Genomic DNA, 21,233 nt, shown 5'->3' on the forward strand with positions numbered 1-21,233 from the left:
ATTCAATGGGACTTAATAGTTTATAAGAAAATTTGTAAGACTTTTCAATAAATATTTTTCTGAAATGGGACTTCTGCATAAATTTTCCAATAAATTAATCTAAACAAATTTTTAAAAAATACACACGAGTTGAGGTTAGATAGTTTGATTAGTTTTGTGCACCATCCTAACTTCCCAAGTTTTAAGTCCTATTATGGTTAATCAATATTTGAATAAATAACTAGTCAATATTCAATAAAAAAAAAAAAAAAACCCTAGTCAACATTGATAGATATGCATCCAAATAAAATAAAATAAATGTTTGATAGATATGGCATCATAACTTCCGTGTGAGTGTAATCCATTACCCATAAACGTGCTTTTTTTAGCCTCTTTGGATACAGAAAAGTTATTTTTTGATTTTTAATTTTTTTTTTGGTTATATTATTTTTATATATTTTTTTAATAAAAATTAAAAAAAAAAGTCAAAAATTAACTTTTAACTTACTTCCCAAAACAACCTTATTTTGTTAGAATGGAAAATTGAAACAAAAAAAATCCCCATTTTAAGTTACTTGTGTTGTTAAACTCATCATTTCTCTTTTATTCTTGTTACTAAAAATTTGGTTGTAATTTACAATCGTTGATCTAGAAGTTTTTGTTTCTTTTATTCGTGTCTTAGGATATATTTTTTTGGGCCTGGATTTTTAAATTTTTTATTGTTGTGAGCTTTTGAACAAGAAAGATTTTTATGAAATTTTATTATCGTGAGCTCTTAGATAATATTGGATTAAATTTTTATTGAGATCTTGGTTAAATAAGATAATTTGGATCTTTTGGCTATAATTTTTTTTCCCTTCGATATTATTGGTAGCTTTAGGCAACATGCTAAGTTGTTTAGTAGTTAAATGAGATTTGCCCATAGATAGGATTTTCTTATATGCCTTGGACAATAAAATTTTTATTATTTTAGGATGGGATTTTAATCTTAAGTAAACATCTCAGGTTGTCCTTCACAATTTGTGATTATTTGTTTATCTAAAAATAAGGTAAATAATTATTGTATTTAGAAGAGGTGATACGTTGATTATGTGTCTTGTTATTTAGTGATTACACCACATATTTGATATTACCAATAAAAATAATATTTATTACTAAATTTAGGTCTTGTCTGTCATCTCCTAAAAAAGTTAAAAAGTCAAAAAGTTACTATTCTATTTAAGTCACATCATCTTATTTAAGTCACATTACTTCTCTACCACATCATTTCAAACCCAACCCATATTTTATAAAAAGTCAAAAAGTTTACTTATTTAGAACATCTCAAACAATCCCTTAATTTTTTGTTTTATTTCAACAAATTGTATGAGTACTTATAAAATCTATCATATTTTAAAAATAATAAGACTTATAATGTCTCATAAAAAATATATAAAATAAAGAATTTGGATAAAATATTGAAGTGACCTTTAAAATAATTTCTCGTATCTCAAAAAATGAGACACAATATGTTGACATACTGGTCACACACTATGATACTAGTCCAAAGCCCAAACAAGGCCCATGACAACTCCATCCACTTCTTAGAGGGACCCATTTGTAAATGAGAAAATGAAATGAACCACCCATTTGCCAGGTGGTCATAAATCACTAACCATTAATGGTAAACTTTAGAAAAATAAAAAAAACCAAAGTAAACCCCACATTGTTATGAAACAAACAAATTTAATTCAAGCTCTTTTAAATTGAATTATTTTTATAAAATTATCTTTTGAAAACAAGATTTCAATTGATTGATTATAAAAAAAAATTAATTCATATTTTCAAAATACAATTTCAAATTTAAAAAAGTGCTTTCAAAAACACGAATTTGTTTTGGTGAAGTTATCTAAATTCAAAAATTACTATAGTAAACAAAATAATAAGTAATAAATAATAAATAATAAAAATATTATTTTTATATGATTTGATTTTTTTCTACAAAATAATAAATTTCGAAAATTAGATTGATTTAAGTTTCATCATTCACTTTTCACAAAATTCTACTCTTACATTTTTTGTTTTTTTTTTTTTGGTTTCACAGATTTTTTTAATATTTTAAATAATTTTTTTTTTAATTTTTAGACACACTTAACATAAATACACTTAAAAATTATAATATTTGTGAAAAAAATCTTTACAAAATTCACTAAATAGCAAAAATATAAAAAAAATACAAAAATTTATTATATTTTTCATATTTTTGTGTGTTTATCAATTTTTTAAAGTATGTTTTCATAAATATTTTATTATTTAGATACATCTAAGTAAGGTGTATCTAAAAAAGTTTAAAAAATACTTAAAATTTTAAAAATATTCATTAAAAATAAAAAAAAATACGAAAAATAAAAAACTTAATTTTAAAAAAATTGAATTAAAAAAACTAAAACTAAATACATTAAATATTTTTAATATATATTTTTTCAAATTAATTTATAAATTTTCAAAAAAATTGAAAACTCAATCAAACACACTATAATTTAAAAACATGAACTTATAAAATGATATAAATTTAAAATTTACTTGAATTTAGAAATTTTGTTTTGAATAAAAAGAACTCGTCAAATATAAGATGACAATTTGAGAACAAACTCTGTATGAAGTCAGCCAATCAGCTTGATTTCCTTACAGATGTTTTTCAAAACAAAAACATATGAAAAGAGTTTCCAACAAAACACTTCTCTCCTCTCTCAAATATTTCGGGAATTTCAAAAACAAAAAAAAATAAAAAATAAAAAATCAGATTTTACTTACAAGCAGAAACAGCAGGCGGAGTATAAACAGGTAGAGAGAGAGAGAGAGAGAGAGAGAGTTATATATAGTGAGAGAAACAAGCTTCAAGTCAAACCTAGAAGGAACAACCACTCAACTACTAGAGAGAGAGAGAGAGAGGGGATTATAAAGTTTTTTTGCGATCGGAGGAGTATCGGATGATCGTAGGTGATCGGCGATGGTCGTCGGCACCGGCGGCGGAGTTGGATTTTCCGGTGATTCGTCGGTGTTGGTGGTGGTTGGTGAAGGATGAAGAAGGGGAAAGGTAAGAACAGTGGCTTATTGCCGAATTCCTTGAGGATTATATCGTCTTGTCTCAAGACTGTATCTACTAATGCTAGCACCGTCGTTCGTTCCGCCGGTGCTTCCGTTGCCGCCTCTATTTCTTCTGCTTCCGCCGATGATCGCAGAGATCAGGTTCTTTTGATTTTGTTTTGTTTTGTTTTGTTTTTTTTAGTTCCTGCTTTTGGCGGAAATAATTTATTTGAACTTTGATTAATGCGGTTGGAAAAAATAAAAGAATAAATTTATTATTGGATTGAATCATTTGAAGAATTGTGTTAGAAAAATATAATCAGGTTGTTATTGGAATTTTATTTATTTATTTATTTATTTGCATTTTATTGTTTATAAAATTTATTTGGGAAGTGAGTTGTTTGGTTTGAGTGCTTTATTTAATTGATATGAGAACAATATTGGTGTGCAATACTTGTAATTATAGGAGAATTGTCTTGGCCCTTTTGCCCATGGATTTGGGGAGAAGAGATTGGGAAAGGGAAAGGGAAAGGGAAAGGGAAAGGGGAAAGGTGTTATGAACCAAACACAACCTAAGTGTACTTTCAAGCATCTCTTCAAATGAATTTCCTTTGAAATCACGTGGGATTTTTTTAATTTTTAATTTTTAATTTTTAATTTTTTTGTACAATTGGTAGGAAGATGATAGGGGAAGGGGAAGTTACACCATGTAACAGATAAGACTCGAACCAAAGGGAGCACCTTTTCCACTAGGTTAACCCTTGGTCTTAATGTCATGGGAACTTGAGGACTGAGAAATTTTTTGTCTCGTGAACTCAAAATTTCAGCCCTCCTTTGCATTGTCTTATTAATAACACCTATCTCATGGTAATAGATGTGAAAGAGAGGAAAGGTGAGGGTGTTGTGCATGCTACTAGTTCTAAGGAAGAGTAAAGTGGGACTAAAGCTTCACCTTTGAAATTATTTTGAGGTACTTTCCTTGTGTCTTCCTAAGGAAGAAAATAAATCAATGGATGAATTAAATAGCATGAAAATAAAGCTGCCTAATGAAAAAATTAAATGAAGATATGTCGAGGAGACTTACCAAGGCTGAAGGCAGCAGTGCTCTTGAAGGATTGGTCGAATTGTCCCATCCAAAGGATGTAAATGAGGAAAATGTTTCTCCAAATTGAGCAATGGGAAATATGAAGAGCACACCTCCTAATAGAAATGAAAACCAAAAGAAGCTCAAGGAAAAGATTTGTGACCTCCAACTTGCTAGCTAAGTAGCACAAGCACCAACATGCAACATGCCAACATGTTGAGATATATTTTTACAAATTTATTATATGTGAAATATATGAATAATTTATTCAAACATAATGAAAAGTATGTGTATCATAACACTAATTACATTAAAAAGCTATATATTTCATAACTTAAATATCAAGATATCATCTATGTAACAATTACATATTGAAAAATCTAGAAATACCCTAGATGTTAATTTGTGATTATGTATCAATTTTAAGCATAATATAACAATCCCAATCAAACAATTAAGACAAATCAACACAACAATTTTAACGTGGAAAAAATCACAATTGGACACCTCCAACTGTGATTAAAAAATCACGGGTAACAGCCACAAAACAATCCACTAAGAAGATTTAAAAGAATTACACAGGTATACTCTCAATTACCTAGCGAATCCACGCCTAATTGAACCAACCTCTATGTGCCTCTTCCAACCCGTCTTCACCTCGGAATTGTCTTTACGATGAGTCACCCCGGAATTCACCAAAGCTTCAGGCTCGAATTCTTCAGAATCCACCGAAGAACAACTCTCTCTTTTGTAGAACTTGTAGAACAAACAAAACCTTTGATGTATACTCTTTAAAACATGAGTTGAATACTCAATCAAAACATCAAAGAAAACTCACAAAGTATCCCCAGATATAAATCCTAGAACCCAAAAAGAAGATCTGGAGTAGTAATCCTAAAATCTGACCCAACATGCGAATTTATAGAATCTGTATCACGATCTCCGCTCGAGCGCCAAACAGCCCGCTCGAGCGGCTTCAGCAAAATATGCACGAAATATAACAGAGGTCCGCTCGAGCGCTAGAGAACCCGCTCGAGCGCGAAATCACACAGCTCAGTACTTTTACAAGCGACCAAAATTTCTGGAACTAGGGATTCTCCGCTCGAGCGGACAGGCAACTTGGAATGCATCAGCGAAGTGGCAATCTTGAAAGCATTAGCATCACAAACTTCTCTGAAAGGCTTGATTCGGGTTGGATTCGCATCTAACAACTCATAGCCTCACTGAAATAAAAATGCGAATAAAATTACAACTCAAAGGAATTTTGTCAAACGGAATTGTCAAGAAATAAAACCTAACACATTATATATATGCAAAATAAACATTGTAATACATATGATATATTCATTTTATAAATATTTCAAAACATATTTAGAGTGCATAAGTTGTGTTCTGAAGAGTGCAAAACATTATTATTATGAAGGGATTCATCACATAAAATATATTCAGAGGGTTCAAGAAGTGTCAATAAAGTCTAATATTATAAATTTGATTTTTAATTAAGACATGTTAAAGAAGTGTTAGACACGCTTTTAGGAGTGTTTGATGAGCGTCAGTATCTGACATGGATGTCTGACACGACATGCTTCTTTTATAGAAGTGTTCATGCTTCTTAGCTTACTAGAACAAGGTGATGGGGGCTAATTTCAAATGTTGATTTTGCTAATTTCAAATGTTGATTTTGCGTTTTAGAATGAAGTGTTGTGATGGTGTTGTTGGTTATGTTATCTCACTACGTCTAATCCTCTTGGATTGTGAGAGGTTGTTTTTTCATTAGGCCTAGCCTCTCAAGCTTGTGAGTGGATTTTGTTTTTTTATATTTTTTAGACTAGGTGAGTGTTGAGTTGCCTCGTTTGTGAGGGAATGAGCTTCTTGGTCGTGTTTGGTCATTTGTTGTATAGTCTTCTCATTTTGGTAATAGATGCGTACTTACCAAAAAAAAGTTATAATTATCGACCAACAATTCTTATACAAATTTTCTCTTCCACCTTAATTCTGTGCGTGCATTTGTAAATATTTTTTACCGGGCTTTGTTCATCATATATGAAATACCATGTAATTTGCATCATGTCAATATATCGTTATTAGTAGGTAATCGTGGTAGCTACCATGGACAACAATTTTGAAAATTCCCTTCTAAGCTGAGAAAGATCTTGATAATAAGAGGCAAAAGTTGTAACAGTTTAGAAAGTCATGTTGCATTTCATGACACTAGACAGTATCTAGTAACAAACTTAGACGGGCAGTTTATATGGATAATTCAATCTAGCACGGAGAGCTGCTTTATTCTTCAACGTATGTGGTATATTTGAAAGTAACATGATAGCAGGATCACCACATGTAAAATTATTGTAATTTGTATGAGTTTCTCATGTATGTATGTGTTGATAGGGAAAGCTCTAGTAAGTGAATGAGGAAAGGGTTTGCTGATATGACCATGAGACAGAACTAAAAATATGCCACATACAAAGGATAACTGTCACTTAGCGGAGTGGCCTTCCTTGACTGTTTAGCTTCAAATTTATTTACAGGTTCACACAGATATATATCATAAATATCATGCTGTGTTGATGTCTATTTCAACCAGCATGTGTATACTAAATCAATTGTAAACTAAGTGAATTGTTGATTTTGATTTTTGCAAAACCATACTTACCTGAGTTAGTGGTGGTGGTGGACTTATGACTCTTTGCCTCTGGCATTTGTTTCTCTTTGTTTTCTATTGCACTACATTTACCAGGATGTAGTTCTGAACTTCTATTGATAAACAGGTAACCTGGGTTGGCTTTGACAAACTAGAATTTGGTCCTACTGCCTTCAAACAAGTTCTCTTACTTGGTTATCAGAATGGTTTCCAAGTCTTTGATGTTGAGGATGCCTCTAACTTCATCGAATTGGTTTCAAAGCGTGATGGTCCAGTTACATTTTTACAGATGCTTCCAATTCCTGCAAAATCCGATAGTGTTGAAGGATTCAGATCATCGCATCCTTTACTGTTGGTTGTTGCAAGGGATGAACCAAACAGCTCAAGCCTGGGTCAAACTAGTGGCCATTTGGGCGGTTTAGGCAGAGATGGTACTGTGGAGCCTCAATCAGTCAACTATGTCAACTCCCCTACGGCTGTTTGCTTTTACTCTCTCAGGTGTAACTGTTTTGTGCAGATGCTGAAGTTTCGGTCAGCTGTGCGTATGGTTAGATGTAGTTCTCAGATAGTGGCTGTCGGTCTTGCAACACAAGTAAGCTCTAGCTTAATGGAGACATTCACGAGATTAAAATAAACAAACAACTGATTTTGTGTATTGTAAATTAAAATTTCTATTTCTTTATGAAGTGCATAGAGGTCATGACCACATACGATGGTGAGTCACGGGAATCAACCTCTCCACAAAACTATATTACACTTGGAGATTGGAGAAAGAAAACCTTCTTGTTGATGTGATGTATCCGGGGAAGAGACTGTTAATTTTTTTTAAAAATAATTATTATTATTTTATTTGAAGAAAATTGTTTGAGACCACTAAAATAATGAGCTCTAATAGCTCTAAAAACACTGTGCCCCTAATTGATTTGATGTTTTGCTCTTTGTTTTTGTTTTTTTATTTTATTTTCTAGACTGCCAGCTCATTAGAGCTGGCTTAGTGGTCCATTTTTAGTGGGATCTATCACCACTGAATGTTTATTATGTGTGGTGGCAGATATATTGCATTGATGCACTTACCCTTGAGAATAAATTCAGTGTTCTCACCTATCCCATGCCTCAGTTTGGAGGACAAGGATCAGTTGGTGTCAATATTGGTTACGGACCAATGGCACTAGGTCCAAGGTGGTTAGCTTATGCTTCCGACAACCCGCTTGTGTCAAACACAGGTCGATTAAGCCCAAAGAATTTTACTCCCTCTCCAGGCGTTAGCCCATCAACATCACCAGGCAGCGGTAGTTTGATGGCTCGTTATGCAATGGAATCCAGCAAACAGCTGGCTGCTGGTATAATCAATCTGGGTGATATGGGATACAAAACTTTCTCAAGATACTGTCCGGATCTGCTTCCAGATGGTTCAAGTTCTCCAGTATCATCAAGTTCAGGCTGGAAAGTTAGTAGGCTTGCAACGTCAGAAATGGAGAATGCTGGAATGGTTAGTTCTGTGCGCTGTGAACTTGTACATATTCTGGAAATCAAATTTGAGAACCCCATCATGCTATGCTCGGAACATTTCAATTGGGTTGTTTAACCAATAATAACTGTAAACTATATATGAACTGTTGGAAAATGGCTTCCTTTCTTTAAATTAGGAACTAAGAAGCATAGACACCAGCACAGACGAAGGGATTCTGAAAAAATTAGGATATGGATACTGCAGGAATACAACAAAAAAAATATTTTTAAATGTTATGTATATGAATATAAATTTAGGGCACAAAGATATAAAAGGCATCAATAGATATGTCGGGTTTTTTCTCTCTCTTTTTATTTCTATATATTTTATTTTACTTTGACCCAACCCAAATAAGCTTTGTAATTGTTTTATTTTTTATTTTTTTATTTTATTTAAAAAAAAAAAGAAAAGAAAGAAAACCTCACAAAAAAATTGACATGCAATGTGGGTGTGTCTGACATGTGGAAACACATGTATGATATGTGTTGGACATGGACACGGCACACATGTTGGAGTGTCTGTGCTTCCTAGAGTAAGAATACCACTTGTTAGAGAGTAGGCTGAACAAATTTCATCTTTCTCATACCATGCAAATTTTCTATTTTTTCACCCAAAAAAAAGGAAGATAGATAGCTGAAAAAGGTGGTACATTATTTTTTCATGTCTTCAATGGAAAGTCACAACATTTTTGGCGTATGCAAGAATAATTTTTAATTTTCTGGTTCCCATTGGTGGTTGCAGGTTGCTGTGAAAGATTTCATATCTCGAGCTGTCATATCACAATTTAGGGCTCATACTAGTCCAATATCTGCATTATGTTTTGATCCAAGTGGAACACTTCTGGTTACTGCTTCAGTTCATGGAAATAACATAAATATCTTCCGGATCATGCCATTTTGTACACGCAATGGATCAGGCAGTCAAAACTATGACTGGAGCTCTGCTCATGTTCATCTTTACAAGCTGCATCGTGGAATAACAACAGCTGTTAGTACACGTTGTTTTTTATTTGTTATTACCCTTTTTTCCAAGATGGTTGTTAATGGTTTTCATCTTTCTGTTTTTGCCCCTGATTTTTTTTCTTGATAGATTATCCAAGACATTTGCTTTAGTCTTTATAGTCAGTGGATTGCTATTATCTCAAACAAGGGGACTTGCCATATCTATGTTCTATCCCCTTTCGGTGGTGATGCTGGTTTTCAAACTCTCAAGTCTCATGGCGAAGATCCCTCCCTATATCCAGTTTTAACTCTACCATGGTGGTCTACTTCATCTTTTACTATTAACCAGTATTCTTCTCCACCACCACCTCCTGTTACCCTTTCTGTGGTTAACCGGATAAAAGATATCAACTCTGGGTTGCTTAATTCAGTTACCAATGTTGCTGCTTCTGCAGCAGGAAAGATTTCTGTGCCTTCTGGTGCTGTTGCTGCTGTTTTTCACAATTCTGTATCTCGGGATTTTCAAAATGTTCAATCAAGGGTTATTAATTCCTTGGAACATCTGTTGGTTTACACTCCGTCGGGTCATGTTGTTCAATATGAACTTCTGCCATTAATTGGGGTAGAACTAAGTGACAATGGTTTAAGAACTCGGTCAAGTTCCTACATGCATACCCAAGATGACGAGTTGAGAGTGAAGGTTGAACCTGTTCAATGGTGGGATGTATGCAGAAGATCAGATTGGCCAGAGAGAGAGGAATCTGTTTCAGAGATAATCGGCAACAACTATAGAACAAATTTTCTGGAGACAAGTGAGAGTGTTGGGGGGAAACAGACGGTGAAAAGTGATTCAGTAAAGCCCCATGACCGATCCCATTGGTACCTATCCAATGCAGAGGTGCAAATTAACTCTGGGAGGTTACCAATATGGCAAAATTCCAAGGTATTTTTTTCCCACAAGACTTGTGACTCCTTTATTGTGCTGTATCTTGGTTGTGATTCATTGTCAATGTCATTGTTGGTCTTAGATTCATTTCTACATGATGAGTCCTCCAAGAGTCAAAGGTTATGCGGGTGGGGAACTTGAAATTGAGCAGGTCCCATTTCATGAAGTGGAAATAAAACGAAAGGATTTATTACCTGTTTTTGATCATTTCCGTAGCATCAAGTCAAGCTGGAATGACAGGTGATAATCCTTTTATCTTTTCTTGTCTTGGACATTAGTGTTCACTTCTTGTTGAAATTTTGTGTGTAATTTTGGTTGTGTTTTGCAGAGTTTTTAGGAACATCTTTTTGTTTTCAGAGTTTAGAAAATAGAAAATGTAATTTTTTTTTTCTTTTTTTGGTTCGTTATTCTGAAAACTGTTTTAAGGAAATACTGTTAGAAAGAACTAGTTTCAGCTACACCAGAAAGTAGTTTTTCTTTTTTATTTCATAACAAAAATACTAAAATGTCCGGAAAAAACGTGTTCCCAAAACTTTTTCAATGTCTTATTAATCAAAAGGGGAAAAAGTAAGAGTTTTCCGAAAACATGTTTTTTTGACGACTGTGGTCTGAAATCAATGGGAAACAGGCCCATTTAATTTTGCTGTTCAAATTGTTGAGTTAAGGTGATAATAATTTGAATGTTAAATCTCTGCATATAGAATTGATATAGAACTTCACTTTCAAATAATATTGTCATGGAAAAAAAAAAACTAAAATTAACCTTTTAAAGAATTGATATAGAAATCAACTCTTTTTTTTTGTGAATTTGGTTTGCAATGGAGAAATGGTTCTGGTAAATTTTATTCATAGTTTTCCAACAATTCACTTGTGATTTTGTTGTAGTTTGCATCATATGTAACTGTTGGTCCTTACCATGCCTCGCAGTTCCCAAAGGTGCATTTGGTTTATTGAGTATTAGGGGTCTTTTATCTCCATCCATTGTTTGTGTTTGTTTTGCAACTCTTAAATTGGGTTAGAAATCTTTCTCAAATCCTAGAATTGGATTGGTTGTAAATATGTAATGACGAGAATCACAAGATAAAAGGGTCACAGTTATAATGAGAATTACAACTCTTTATGTGTTTACATGTATCCACACATTTTGTGTCGTTTTATTGCTTTGCACTACTATGAGGTAATTGACTTCTTTCTGCGTTGATTTATGCAGAGGGCTTTTGGGGGGAGCATATCCCAATGCTTCTTCTTTAGTGCTTCATCAGGTTAGAGACAAGGTCACTGAAGAAACAGTTATTTGTCACTCAAATCCAGCATCACTTAGCTCCACTGAAAGCTCAGATGGAGGTAAGACATAAGTTGCATCATAATGGAGAAGATGAGACACATGATTGGTCACGTTTCTAAACTGTTGACAAAATGCTGAAAAGGGTTTTGTATAGATGCATGCAATATCTGTGTTGGGGTGTCACCTGTCTAGGGGATGGGTCTGAATAAATGAACAATAATACCTTAGAGTAAATCCGTTCTGCAAGTTTTTCAATAATTTTGCTGACCAACATTATAGTATGACATGCTGCCTATCTACTGCTTTTCTGAATTCATTCCCCATTGGAAGAAACAGAGTGTAAATGATGGATTAGGAATATTTACTAATATGATGCATATTTTATTGTCTTGTTCTTGTTGGTTGAATTCTAAAATGTAGAACTCATTGTATTCTAAAATTTTCCATCAGGATCATCAAGAAGAATCGAGAATTTACTTGATTTGGATCAAATGAATTCCGAGAAGCCATTCATGAGTGAGATTGTGAATATGTTAAATCAGGAAAGAAGAGGGAGTGCCAATGTTGAATCTTCTATACCAAAACAGAAACCCTTGGCTATGGTATCATTTCCTTCTGAACATTCAAAGAACACTGATTCTCATGTTGATGACTCTATTACAAGCGGGTCGTCCTCAGTAGATACCGATGTCCCTTCTAGCAGAAGAGCTATTGCCGAAGCAACTCTGACTTCGGACGCTTGCGGAATAAGAGATGATCCAATTCTAACTGCTGACCATTTTGATTCAGCTATGAATATAAGTGCAGAGGGTTCTAAACCTTTAAAACTTCAAATTCTGGCGGATTTTGAGCCATTTTTTCAGGAGGGTTACTGTAAAGTGTTGGAGCTTGATGGATGCCGCAGGTTAACGGAAGTTGTAACTGATGATGTGGACCGCAGCGAAAAACACGATGAGAGGGAAAACCCTGAAGATGATGGGGAGAATGATGAATTGCTAGGTGGCGTGTTTTGCTTTTCTGAGGAGGTAGGATTGTGAAGTTACAGATGCAGCCACTTTGGGTCTAACGAGGGCAGTCATGGCTATATTTACGCTCCATTTGTTTAGGCAAAAAAACATTTTCTGGAAAATATTTGTGTGTTTTGTGGCGTTTGGTATGATGAAAAATGAAAGTCAATGGAAAACATTTTCTGGTAAACGAAAAACAAGCCTGTTGGGGAAAAAAACGCCTTTCATTTTTGAAAGGTGGAAAACGTTTTCTGGCACACCCCCCCCCCCCCCCCCCCTCCCTATCACTGCCACATTCTCCACACCCCACCACCACCACCACCAAGGTTGCAACCAAATATTATAAAATGTTTTCTACAGACAACATTTTTTTGACAAAAGTTTTCTTAGAAAATGTTTTCCATCGAAACAAATGGAGCGTTTTTGATTAAGCAATTCTTGTTAAATTATGTATAACTGAATTCTTCAAGCGTCATTCTTTTGTTGCAGGTTGATTAATCTCTTCATAGAAGCGAGGAACTATTGTTGAAAGGTTTCCGTTAATTATTTAAGGTAATAGTGTATCGTCTTGTGAGCCATCTCCGCATAAGAGTGGGGCAACATGTTTATGTCAAAACAAGCCACAGTATGTGATCCTCTCTCTCTCTCTCTCTCTCTCTCTCTCATGTACATTTTGTAGATGGAAATTTAAAATTCATGCAGGGTCTAGCATTGGGTTTATACGCCTGCTTTCAAACTCTGTCAAGCTGCATCGTGTATAGATAGATGATGGTTTCAGTATGACCAGGTTCTCTCCATAATGTATAATATTTTTTTTCTCTTCGAAAAAAGGGGGAAAGGGTGAAATGGAAGGAATGAAAGAACATTGTGGTCGTAAATATTTGTTAATTCTTCAGATTTGTTTTGAGGAGGAATGTTTGATTGCTAATATGAAGTCCGGGGTTTGGACTTTGGAGTTGGGTGACACTGCAGATGTGTATATATACTTGTTATGGGTTGTGTTATGGGGGCTTGATGTTTTTACCACTTACTCGAGAGGTGATTTTGCTGCAATGAATTTGTGTATATAATTTTAAAGATGAGACACATGGTTCTATGTCTTTATGCTGCAAATATATATGTATGTTTGGAAAGATTGGAAATTTTTGATGATGAAACAACCATTCCCTTTTTACCTATTTGACATAGAGCACTTCACATGATGAAATGAATCAAGCAGAATATTGGCGTGACAGGGGTGTACATGGGTTGTGTTTGTGCAGATTTTGGCCGAGCTCATATTACATAATAAAAATTAAAGTTATTTCTCAAGACTCACCTGTTCTGGGATTGGACCTATACTTTATTCCTATGTCTTTCAATAAAACAAAATAAAAAATTTCAAGCATGCCCAGATATTATTTAATATAAATATTTTTTTTATATTTTAAAATCAAAATTACAATTGATTTAATTGTTTAGGTGCTTCTTCAGTCTATTCGGGCAAGTAGTTTAAATGATTTATGTTTATAAAAAATAAATTAATTAATGTAAAATATATGTATAAATATGTATATTTATAAAAATATATATGATATAGTTTGTGAGCGGGCTGGGCTACGATGGGGTTGAAAAACTCTCCTCAAGTCCGGCCCATATTATAATTGGGCCTAACAAATTTACCCAATCTAATCGTATAAGCTTTATAAATTATGGTAAATTATAAGCTTTACAAATTTACCCAATCTCTCTCTAGCCTGAGACTGAGATTGGTTTGCTTTCTATAATGACCCCAAACTGAGCTTTAAGGACTTAAACATACACAAAGTTAGTTTGTTAAGCAAGCTCAACAACACTAATTGGTGAGCTAAGTGAAGGGAAAAAAAATAAAAAAGGATAAATTATACTTTAACTCTTTGTGATTTACTTAGAAAATAGGGAACCCCTCTATAATATCGCCTCTCCAATAAATTAGCCTGCTTCTTCTTACACCTGTCGTGCTCTACCACACCCTTCACAAACTAGTCTTGGCTCTGGTCCACCCCGACTTCACCCCCACATTCACCACTTCCTTTGGCTACCCTCACAAGATAAAATCATGACTAAATTTTTCCTATACCATCGTTGAATCTCATCGGACCAATCTTGCCTAGACCGTGGTTTCCACACGAAAAATAATATCCATGTCTTTCGTGATTGCTTTTTAGCCAAAGTCACTTGGGATGTGACAACTTATTTTTTGACTTTTTAAAAAAACAGAAAGCTGTCAAACGAGACCTTAATTCTTCCAATTGACTTCGTACTTACCAACTACCTTTCCTCAACTCCACCGTTCCCTGGCCAACCATTTTTGCTTTCACCTGTTGGTACATTTGGAAAAAGAGAAATAATTTTTTTTTTTTTTTCCTTCAAACATTCCCTTCTAACCCTACCCTTTTGGCTCCTTAGGTCATCAACCAAGCTACCTCTTGGCATTTCATCACCTGCACCAACTCTCCGTCTTCACCAACATAAGTCACAAAGCTGGTGAGATGGGAAAAACCACCTCCTGGATACTTCAAACTCAATAATGATGGGGCTTCAAAAGGAAATCTAGGTCTGGCCTCTAGTGGTGGTCTAATCTGTAACGATCTTGGCCAATGGGTAGCAGGCTTCACTAGAAACATTGATTCTACATCTTGTCTAGCAGCTGAACTTTGGGCCCTTCGTGATGGATTAAACCTTACCCCCAACTACCCTTTAGGTTATGTTTGTTTGGGTAGACATGATGTTGAAATTGGACTAATAATCCAATAAAATTATTAATTCGATATTTGATTAAACAATTGAAGTACGGACTAACAATCTATCCGGATATGGTATGATGAATTATTCAATCCCACAGAGGGAGTGGGATACGGACTAAGGTAAAGTCTGAACTATTAATCCCTCCACTCAATCCAAATATTGGGTAGAATACATAATCCAAAGGGATTCGTAATCCTAAAACGATTAATTATGAAAATGTTAATCCAATATAATTCAATCCGTTCAAACAAACATGATCTCAGTGGTAGAAATAGACTCCTAAGCTGTGTTAGACCTCCTATCATATGTCATTATTGATTGCAGGCACATTCTCACCTAGCTCCGCTCACCTCGGATTGACCATATCTTTCATAAAGGAAACAAGTGCGCGGACATTTTAGATATTTATGTTATGCTAACCTCTCTTTCCCCCCCCCCTAAAAAAAAAAACATAAATTGGAACAAACGTCTCTCTCTCTTTGGGCAAGTACCAATTTTAATTTCATTGAAGGTATGTTTGATTGAACGGACTGGATAAGGGAAGATTAAAATCTATCGAACTTGAGTCTTGGGATTGTGAATCCCCCGGACTATTTGATTAGATTGGATATGTATCCTGTGTTTATTTTTTCATGAGATTAGATGTTTGAAATTGACTATTTTTAGTGAATCCAACGTTTAGTTGGATGGACTGGATAGGATAAATGAACAAATGACTATTTTACCATTTTTTAATTATATGCTAAGTAATAGCAATATTAAACATATCTTTAATATTTTAATTTTTTAGCTTAATTAAATAATATTTTATTTTATTTTATTTTTTACACAATTAAATAAATTTAATTTTTTTAAAATAAAATAAACAAAATATCAAAAAAATATATATGTTATTTTTTAATTAAAATTTTAAATAAATTTATTTTTTAAAAAAATAATAATTAAATAATGAAATTAAATAAATTATAAACAAAATTTTAAAATAAAACATCAATAAAAAATTATTTTAAAAAATTAAATAAATAAAACATCAATAAAAAGTTAAACAAAATTATTTTATTTTTAAATTGAGACATTTAAATTTTACTAAATATAATACATAATTAAATAGTAGAGGGTCAAAATAGTCATTTCATCACTTAATCTCAATAATAGATAGTCCTCTCAAAATTGTTCCATACCCCCTTAGGATACAATAGTCCCCATATGAAGATAAGGAGTCCGGCCGTACTCGTTGTCCGGCAGACTAAAAAAAAAATAGACGCCGGATAAAAAATCTTTCCCGAATTACAATCTCAATAGTAAATAATCCCCTATTATTTCCCAATCAAACACACTCTAAATTCTCTTTCAAAAAGTCAATCAATTCTTATTTTACCACACCAATTTTAATTTCATTAAATTCCTTTTCAAAACGTTACCACACCAATTTTAATTTCATTAAATTCCCCTCATCCTTTTCGATTCCTCAGCAAGTTCTGCCTTTAGCAATTTGACGCCAAGCAAACAACCCGCAAAAAGCAGACGTTACCACACCAATTTTAATTTCATTAAATTCCAACCAAAACGTCTATCCTTTTGGATTCCTCAGCTTCTTTAAGATCTGCCCCTTTGACATAGCAATTTGAGGCCAAACAAACAACCCAGCAAAAAGCAGCCATGGATGGTCTCCGTCAGTTGCAGAGACAGTTACACAACTTCCCTTTATCGCGAGGTCAGTATATTTCACAAAGTTGTAGAGACATTTACACAACTCCCCTTTATCGCGAGGTCAGTATATTTCAAAAAAATTTCAATTGGGTTGCGTTGTTTAGGGTTCTTTTTTGATTTCTGTGGCTTTGATTTCGATTCTTTGATTTTTTTAATGATGGGTTGTTGTTTTTTGTGTTGCGAGAAGGGTTTATTGGATGATCAGTTTAGGGAGCTTCAGAAACTGGAAGATGAGAGCAATCCAGAGTTTGTTGTTGAAATAGTATTACTCTTCTTTCAAGTTTCTGAGAAGCTTCTCAACAATTTGACCTCTTCTCTGTGAGAATCTTTTGTCTATCTTGTCTTGGTTGTATTTCTAATATATGGAAATTTAATATGCAGACCTAGGATTAATGGGTTGTTTTGGGATTATACAGACAAGAACAGATTGTAGACTATAAACAGGTGGATGCCCATGTCTACCAGTTCAAGGGTAGTAGTTCCAGGTATAGGTTTATTCATGTATTTTTTTTTTTTTGGGTTGAATCTGTAAATCTTTACAGACTAAAATGCTTTAATCTGTGTCTTCTTAAGATTACTTGACTTATTATTTCTTTACAAAAACCATAATTTGCTTATTCTTGCATTTTTCTTTAATTTTGTAAGTTTTATTGACTGAAATGATTTAATCTGTTATTCATAAGAGTAATTGTAATGTTGATGCTTTATTATTACAAAAACATAATTTGCTTATTCTTGCATTTTTCATTATACCTATAGTTATTATTGACGAAAATGATTTAATCTGTGTTCTTAAGGTCATCTTTAACGCTTCACCTTTAGACTTTTGTTGTTCCAATGCTTACATCAAACTAATTTCAAATCCACGATATCCTAAACTTTTCATCAAATTAAGGATGAATGTGTCTTTCATCAATTTACTGTACATAGTTGTTGGAAATTTGCAGCATGCACCATCATCGGATGACCGGCTGGATGTCGAGCCGGTTGTCCCCTCGGTTGACCGGCCGGATATCTCCCGGTCAACCGGTGATTTGATGAAATCTCATATTACTCTATTGAAATGCGTGATATCTGCATCTCTAATGTTTAATCTTTTTTTTTTCCCATCAAATTTGAGTAAAAATTTGAATAAAAGTTTCAGCTAATATCGCGCGCTCCAATAGAGGATTTGGATCTTTCATCAAATCACTGGTCGATCGAGGGGACGATCGGGTGGATGTCTAGCTGGTCAATTAGCTAGTGTAAATTACCCAGTGTAAATTGCAAAGAAGTGGATGTCTGGAGAACAACTGGTTGATTGTTCAGGCATTTATAGTAATGGCTATTTATAGTAATTTGATGAAATGTTTCAAGCATTTTGATGAAAACTTTTAGATACCCTCAATTTGATACTAAACTGATGAAAACGTTGGAACAGGATTCTGATAAGTTTTTCATCAAATTTGTAATGTTGACGACTTAATATTTCTTTACAAAAACAATCAGCTTGTTTGGTTTGAATTTTCAGGATTTACTTTTAGATAATTGACATTTTTTATTTTATGTATTTTTTTGTTTTTATTGATTTTTTTTAATATTGCAAGCATTTTTTTAAAAAATTTTAGATAAACCTAACATAAATACATTTTAAAAGTGTAATATTTGTGAAATTTTTTTTAAAAAAATTCACTAAATACCAAAAATACAAAAAAAAAAATTATAAGAATTCAGCACATTTTTCATATTCTTGTATATTTATTGATTTTTTAAAATATTTTTTTTATAAATATTTTACTTTTTAGATACATCTAAATAAGGTACATCTAAAAAAGTAAAAAAAAAAAATTACTTAAAATTTTAAAAATATTCTCTTGAAAAAAAAACCATAAAAAACAGAAAACTCAATTTTTTAAAAATTGAATCCAAAATGTGATTAGATTACTCTCCCAACAAATTGTTATTGGGTAATTTTTTTATTTTTTTTATTTTTTTTGAGCCTTTGATAGAAATTGTGTTCTATGGTTAACAGCATAGGTGCACCGAGAGTCAAAAATATGTGTGTTGCTCTCGGAATCTGCTGCGATGAGAAGAACCTTGAAGGGTGAGTTTTGCTTCACACTCTTCTTGTCGTTGTTTTTGATCACCAAATATAAAAGTTGGGGGTAATGGTGCAAAAATCTCTTATTTGTCTATCAAAAATGCATTGGCCAATTCAGGTGTGGAAAACCGATCTCTATAGGAAAACATACCGGCCTCATTTGGTATCATAATTTTTCCTCAGTTGAATTTTTGGGGGGGAATACCGCGGTCTCCATGTATTTTTGGCATAGGAAGATTTTTTTCTTTTTTCCTTGTTGATTTTATTTACATTTTGGAGAGTTGAAGGGTTTGTTTGGTTTGTATCTCAAGATATAATTTTTGAAAAGAAAATTTCAAAATCACTTTCTCCTTTTTACACATCAATTAATCACTTTTCCTCTCTCCTCTTTCCTTCTCAATCATTTTTTCTCTCATACACATCTACTCAACTACAACAAAATATTAAGGGCAAATTACATATACACCCCTCGAGGTTTGGTTAAATTACAGATACCCCCTGAGGTTTCGGAAATTACATCCCGCCCCCTGAGGTTTGTATTTTCATAACAATTTACCCCCTGAGGTTTATATTTCATAACAAATTACCCCCTAATTTCTTATGCAAATATAACATTCAGGGGGGAATTCGTAATTTCTCAAACCTCAGGGGGGTATTTGTAATTTAGCCAAACCTCGAGGGGTGTATATGTAATTTGCCCAAATATTAAATCATCCCAAGCTCTCAAACTATTTTCAAAATATACAACCAAACAAATCAAAAAAAATTTCTAAACTCTCTCCTCAAAATTTTTTTTTTTAAATTTATCTTAAAACATAAATCAAACACACCTGTATATTCCCATACATGTTTAATACATAGGAAATAGGAAACTCCCTCCCCTAAACATGGTGTGTATAGGTTTGTGCCCCTTTTGTTGGCGCCATGCAATAAAATTTCTATCTTCTACTTACAAAAAAGAAAAGAAAAGAAGTAAAACCCATAAATTCATTGATTTGACCTTGCACTTGAACATGCTTTTTCTAAATCAATGATGGTTGACAATCATAGTTATCAATTATCACCATTGGGATGGAACATAGCTAAATATGGCTGGAAAATGTTGAAACAACCTGAACAGACTGCCTTGGTATGGAAAATTAGCAGGACAAACTCGGAGCTATTTGTGCTGTTTTTCTTGTGATGTCGTATGCGTCAGCTTATTTTGAGCTGTTCAACAAGATTCATAACTATGCCTACCTACAACTCTGTTATGCTTCTTGTAAATAGTGCGATACCATAATGTGATGTTGGGATGAGTTGGATGTTCCATGCAGGTGTGTGAGATGCCTGCAACAATTGAAACATGAATATAATCTCGTGAAGAGCAAGCTTGAAGCTTTGTTAAGGGTAAGCACTATTACGAAAGAAACTGATATTTTTGTAGAATGACTTCGATTATTTAAAATGAAGGAACTCGATAACTCTTTTTGAACCCCTTCTCTGTTTGAGCATCCCAAATCATATATCCTCTGCAGTGAAGAAGCATCAAATTGATGTTTTCTTTTCTTTCCTTTGCTTTTCTTTTATTTTCTTTACTTTTTATTTGGCTGCTCATAGAGATCCTCATTCATTTGAAAACTCTTTTTTAGACATTAGACCATTAGCCTAGTCTCTATATTTGTTTTTTTTTTTATCTTTTTTCTTTTGTTTGTAATTTTTTCTCTGTTCATTTTAGCTGGAGCAAAAAATCTTGGCAGCTGGTGGGTCAATTCCGGTGATGGTGCAAGTAGAATTAGTTTAATTTCCACACTTGTGAAACAAAGAGATGGTGAAGAGTTGATGTTGTGGAGAGCTATTTTATGAGTTTTGTAGTTGACAATCAAAGCTGCTTTTGAGTTGCTAGAGGAATTATGTTAGATGTAGGCAGCCTCTCGTTTGACAATTATATCTTTTAATCAAAAAGTCAAAAAGTCACTATAAGTTACTTTATTCTCTCTATTTTTTTACACATCTTTTCGTAAAAAGGAAAAAAATTACTAAAATAGTTTGTTTCCAAACAAGATCTTGTAAGAAAAGATTAGTCATGGAATTTAAGTCGTTTGACAAATGGTGATTTTAGTTAAAAAGTCAAAAAGTCAAAAAGTCATTAAAAAAACTAAAAAGGCAACAACTTATGCAAACAAAGATTTTCTTCTCTCTATTTTTTACATATATTTTCGTAAAAAATTAAAAA

The 21,233-nt window shown here is 33.2% G+C and overlaps 2 protein-coding genes across 10 annotated transcripts; both read left to right on the forward strand.

Annotated features, from left to right (window-relative positions):
- Positions 1–2,597: 2,597 nt before the first annotated feature.
- On the forward strand, positions 2,598–13,595 carry LOC114262617 (autophagy-related protein 18g). Of its 3 annotated transcripts, XR_014347044.1 has the most exons (10): positions 2,614–3,207; positions 6,901–7,365; positions 7,825–8,262; positions 9,025–9,270; positions 9,373–10,167; positions 10,253–10,410; positions 11,381–11,514; positions 11,906–12,480; positions 12,952–13,087; positions 13,165–13,595. XR_014347044.1 is itself a non-coding variant. In XM_082899603.1 (9 exons), exons 1-9 carry the CDS (start codon positions 3,040–3,042, stop codon positions 12,958–12,960), a joined length of 2,988 nt encoding a protein of 995 aa, XP_082755729.1. In that variant the 5' UTR covers positions 2,598–3,039; the 3' UTR covers positions 12,961–13,595. The 3 variants fall into 3 exon arrangements, 2 of the variants coding, with proteins under 2 accessions (XP_082755729.1, XP_082755730.1); XM_082899603.1 differs by having other exon boundaries at positions 2,598–3,207; positions 12,952–13,595; XM_082899604.1 differs by lacking the exon at positions 6,901–7,365 and having other exon boundaries at positions 2,646–3,207; positions 12,952–13,595.
- Positions 13,596–13,724: 129 nt separating this feature from the next.
- Positions 13,725–20,989, forward strand: LOC114262616 (histidine-containing phosphotransfer protein 1). Of its 7 annotated transcripts, none has more exons than XR_014347045.1 (6): positions 13,725–16,998; positions 17,126–17,256; positions 17,355–17,423; positions 18,950–19,021; positions 20,069–20,407; positions 20,736–20,989. XR_014347045.1 is itself a non-coding variant. In XM_028202978.2 (6 exons), the coding sequence occupies exons 1-6, from the start codon at positions 16,888–16,890 to the stop codon at positions 20,799–20,801; spliced, it is 522 nt and encodes a 173-aa protein (XP_028058779.2). In that variant the 5' UTR covers positions 15,876–16,887; the 3' UTR covers positions 20,802–20,989. The 7 variants fall into 7 exon arrangements, 4 of the variants coding, with proteins under 4 accessions (XP_028058779.2, XP_028058782.2, XP_028058781.2 ...); XR_003629432.2 differs by having other exon boundaries at positions 15,876–16,998; positions 20,165–20,407; XM_028202978.2 differs by having other exon boundaries at positions 15,876–16,998; positions 20,335–20,407.
- Positions 20,990–21,233: the final 244 nt, after the last annotated feature.

Source organism: Camellia sinensis, chromosome 12 (genome assembly GCF_055761805.1).
Source record: "Camellia sinensis isolate YWXY chromosome 12, ASM5576180v1, whole genome shotgun sequence".
NCBI lineage: Eukaryota > Viridiplantae > Streptophyta > Magnoliopsida > Ericales > Theaceae > Camellia > Camellia sinensis.

What these genes read in the sequence shown, in the direction of transcription:
- LOC114262616 (XM_028202978.2), top strand. Translation starts at nt 16,888, where the DNA reads ATGGATGGTCTCCGTCAGTTGCAGAGACAGTTACACAACTTCCCTTTA. An exon ending in AACAATTTGACCTCTTCTCT is followed by an intron (nt 17,257 to 17,354) that starts GTGAGAATCTTT and finishes GGGATTATACAG; the next exon opens with ACAAGAACAGATTGTAGACT. An exon ending in GATGAGAAGAACCTTGAAGG is followed by an intron (nt 19,022 to 20,334) that starts GTGAGTTTTGCT and finishes TGTTCCATGCAG; the next exon opens with GTGTGTGAGATGCCTGCAAC.
- LOC114262617 (XM_082899603.1), top strand. Translation starts at nt 3,040, where the DNA reads ATGAAGAAGGGGAAAGGTAAGAACAGTGGCTTATTGCCGAATTCCTTG. An exon ending in AAATGGAGAATGCTGGAATG is followed by an intron (nt 8,263 to 9,024) that starts GTTAGTTCTGTG and finishes TGGTGGTTGCAG; the next exon opens with GTTGCTGTGAAAGATTTCAT. An exon ending in CAATATGGCAAAATTCCAAG is followed by an intron (nt 10,168 to 10,252) that starts GTATTTTTTTCC and finishes TGTTGGTCTTAG; the next exon opens with ATTCATTTCTACATGATGAG.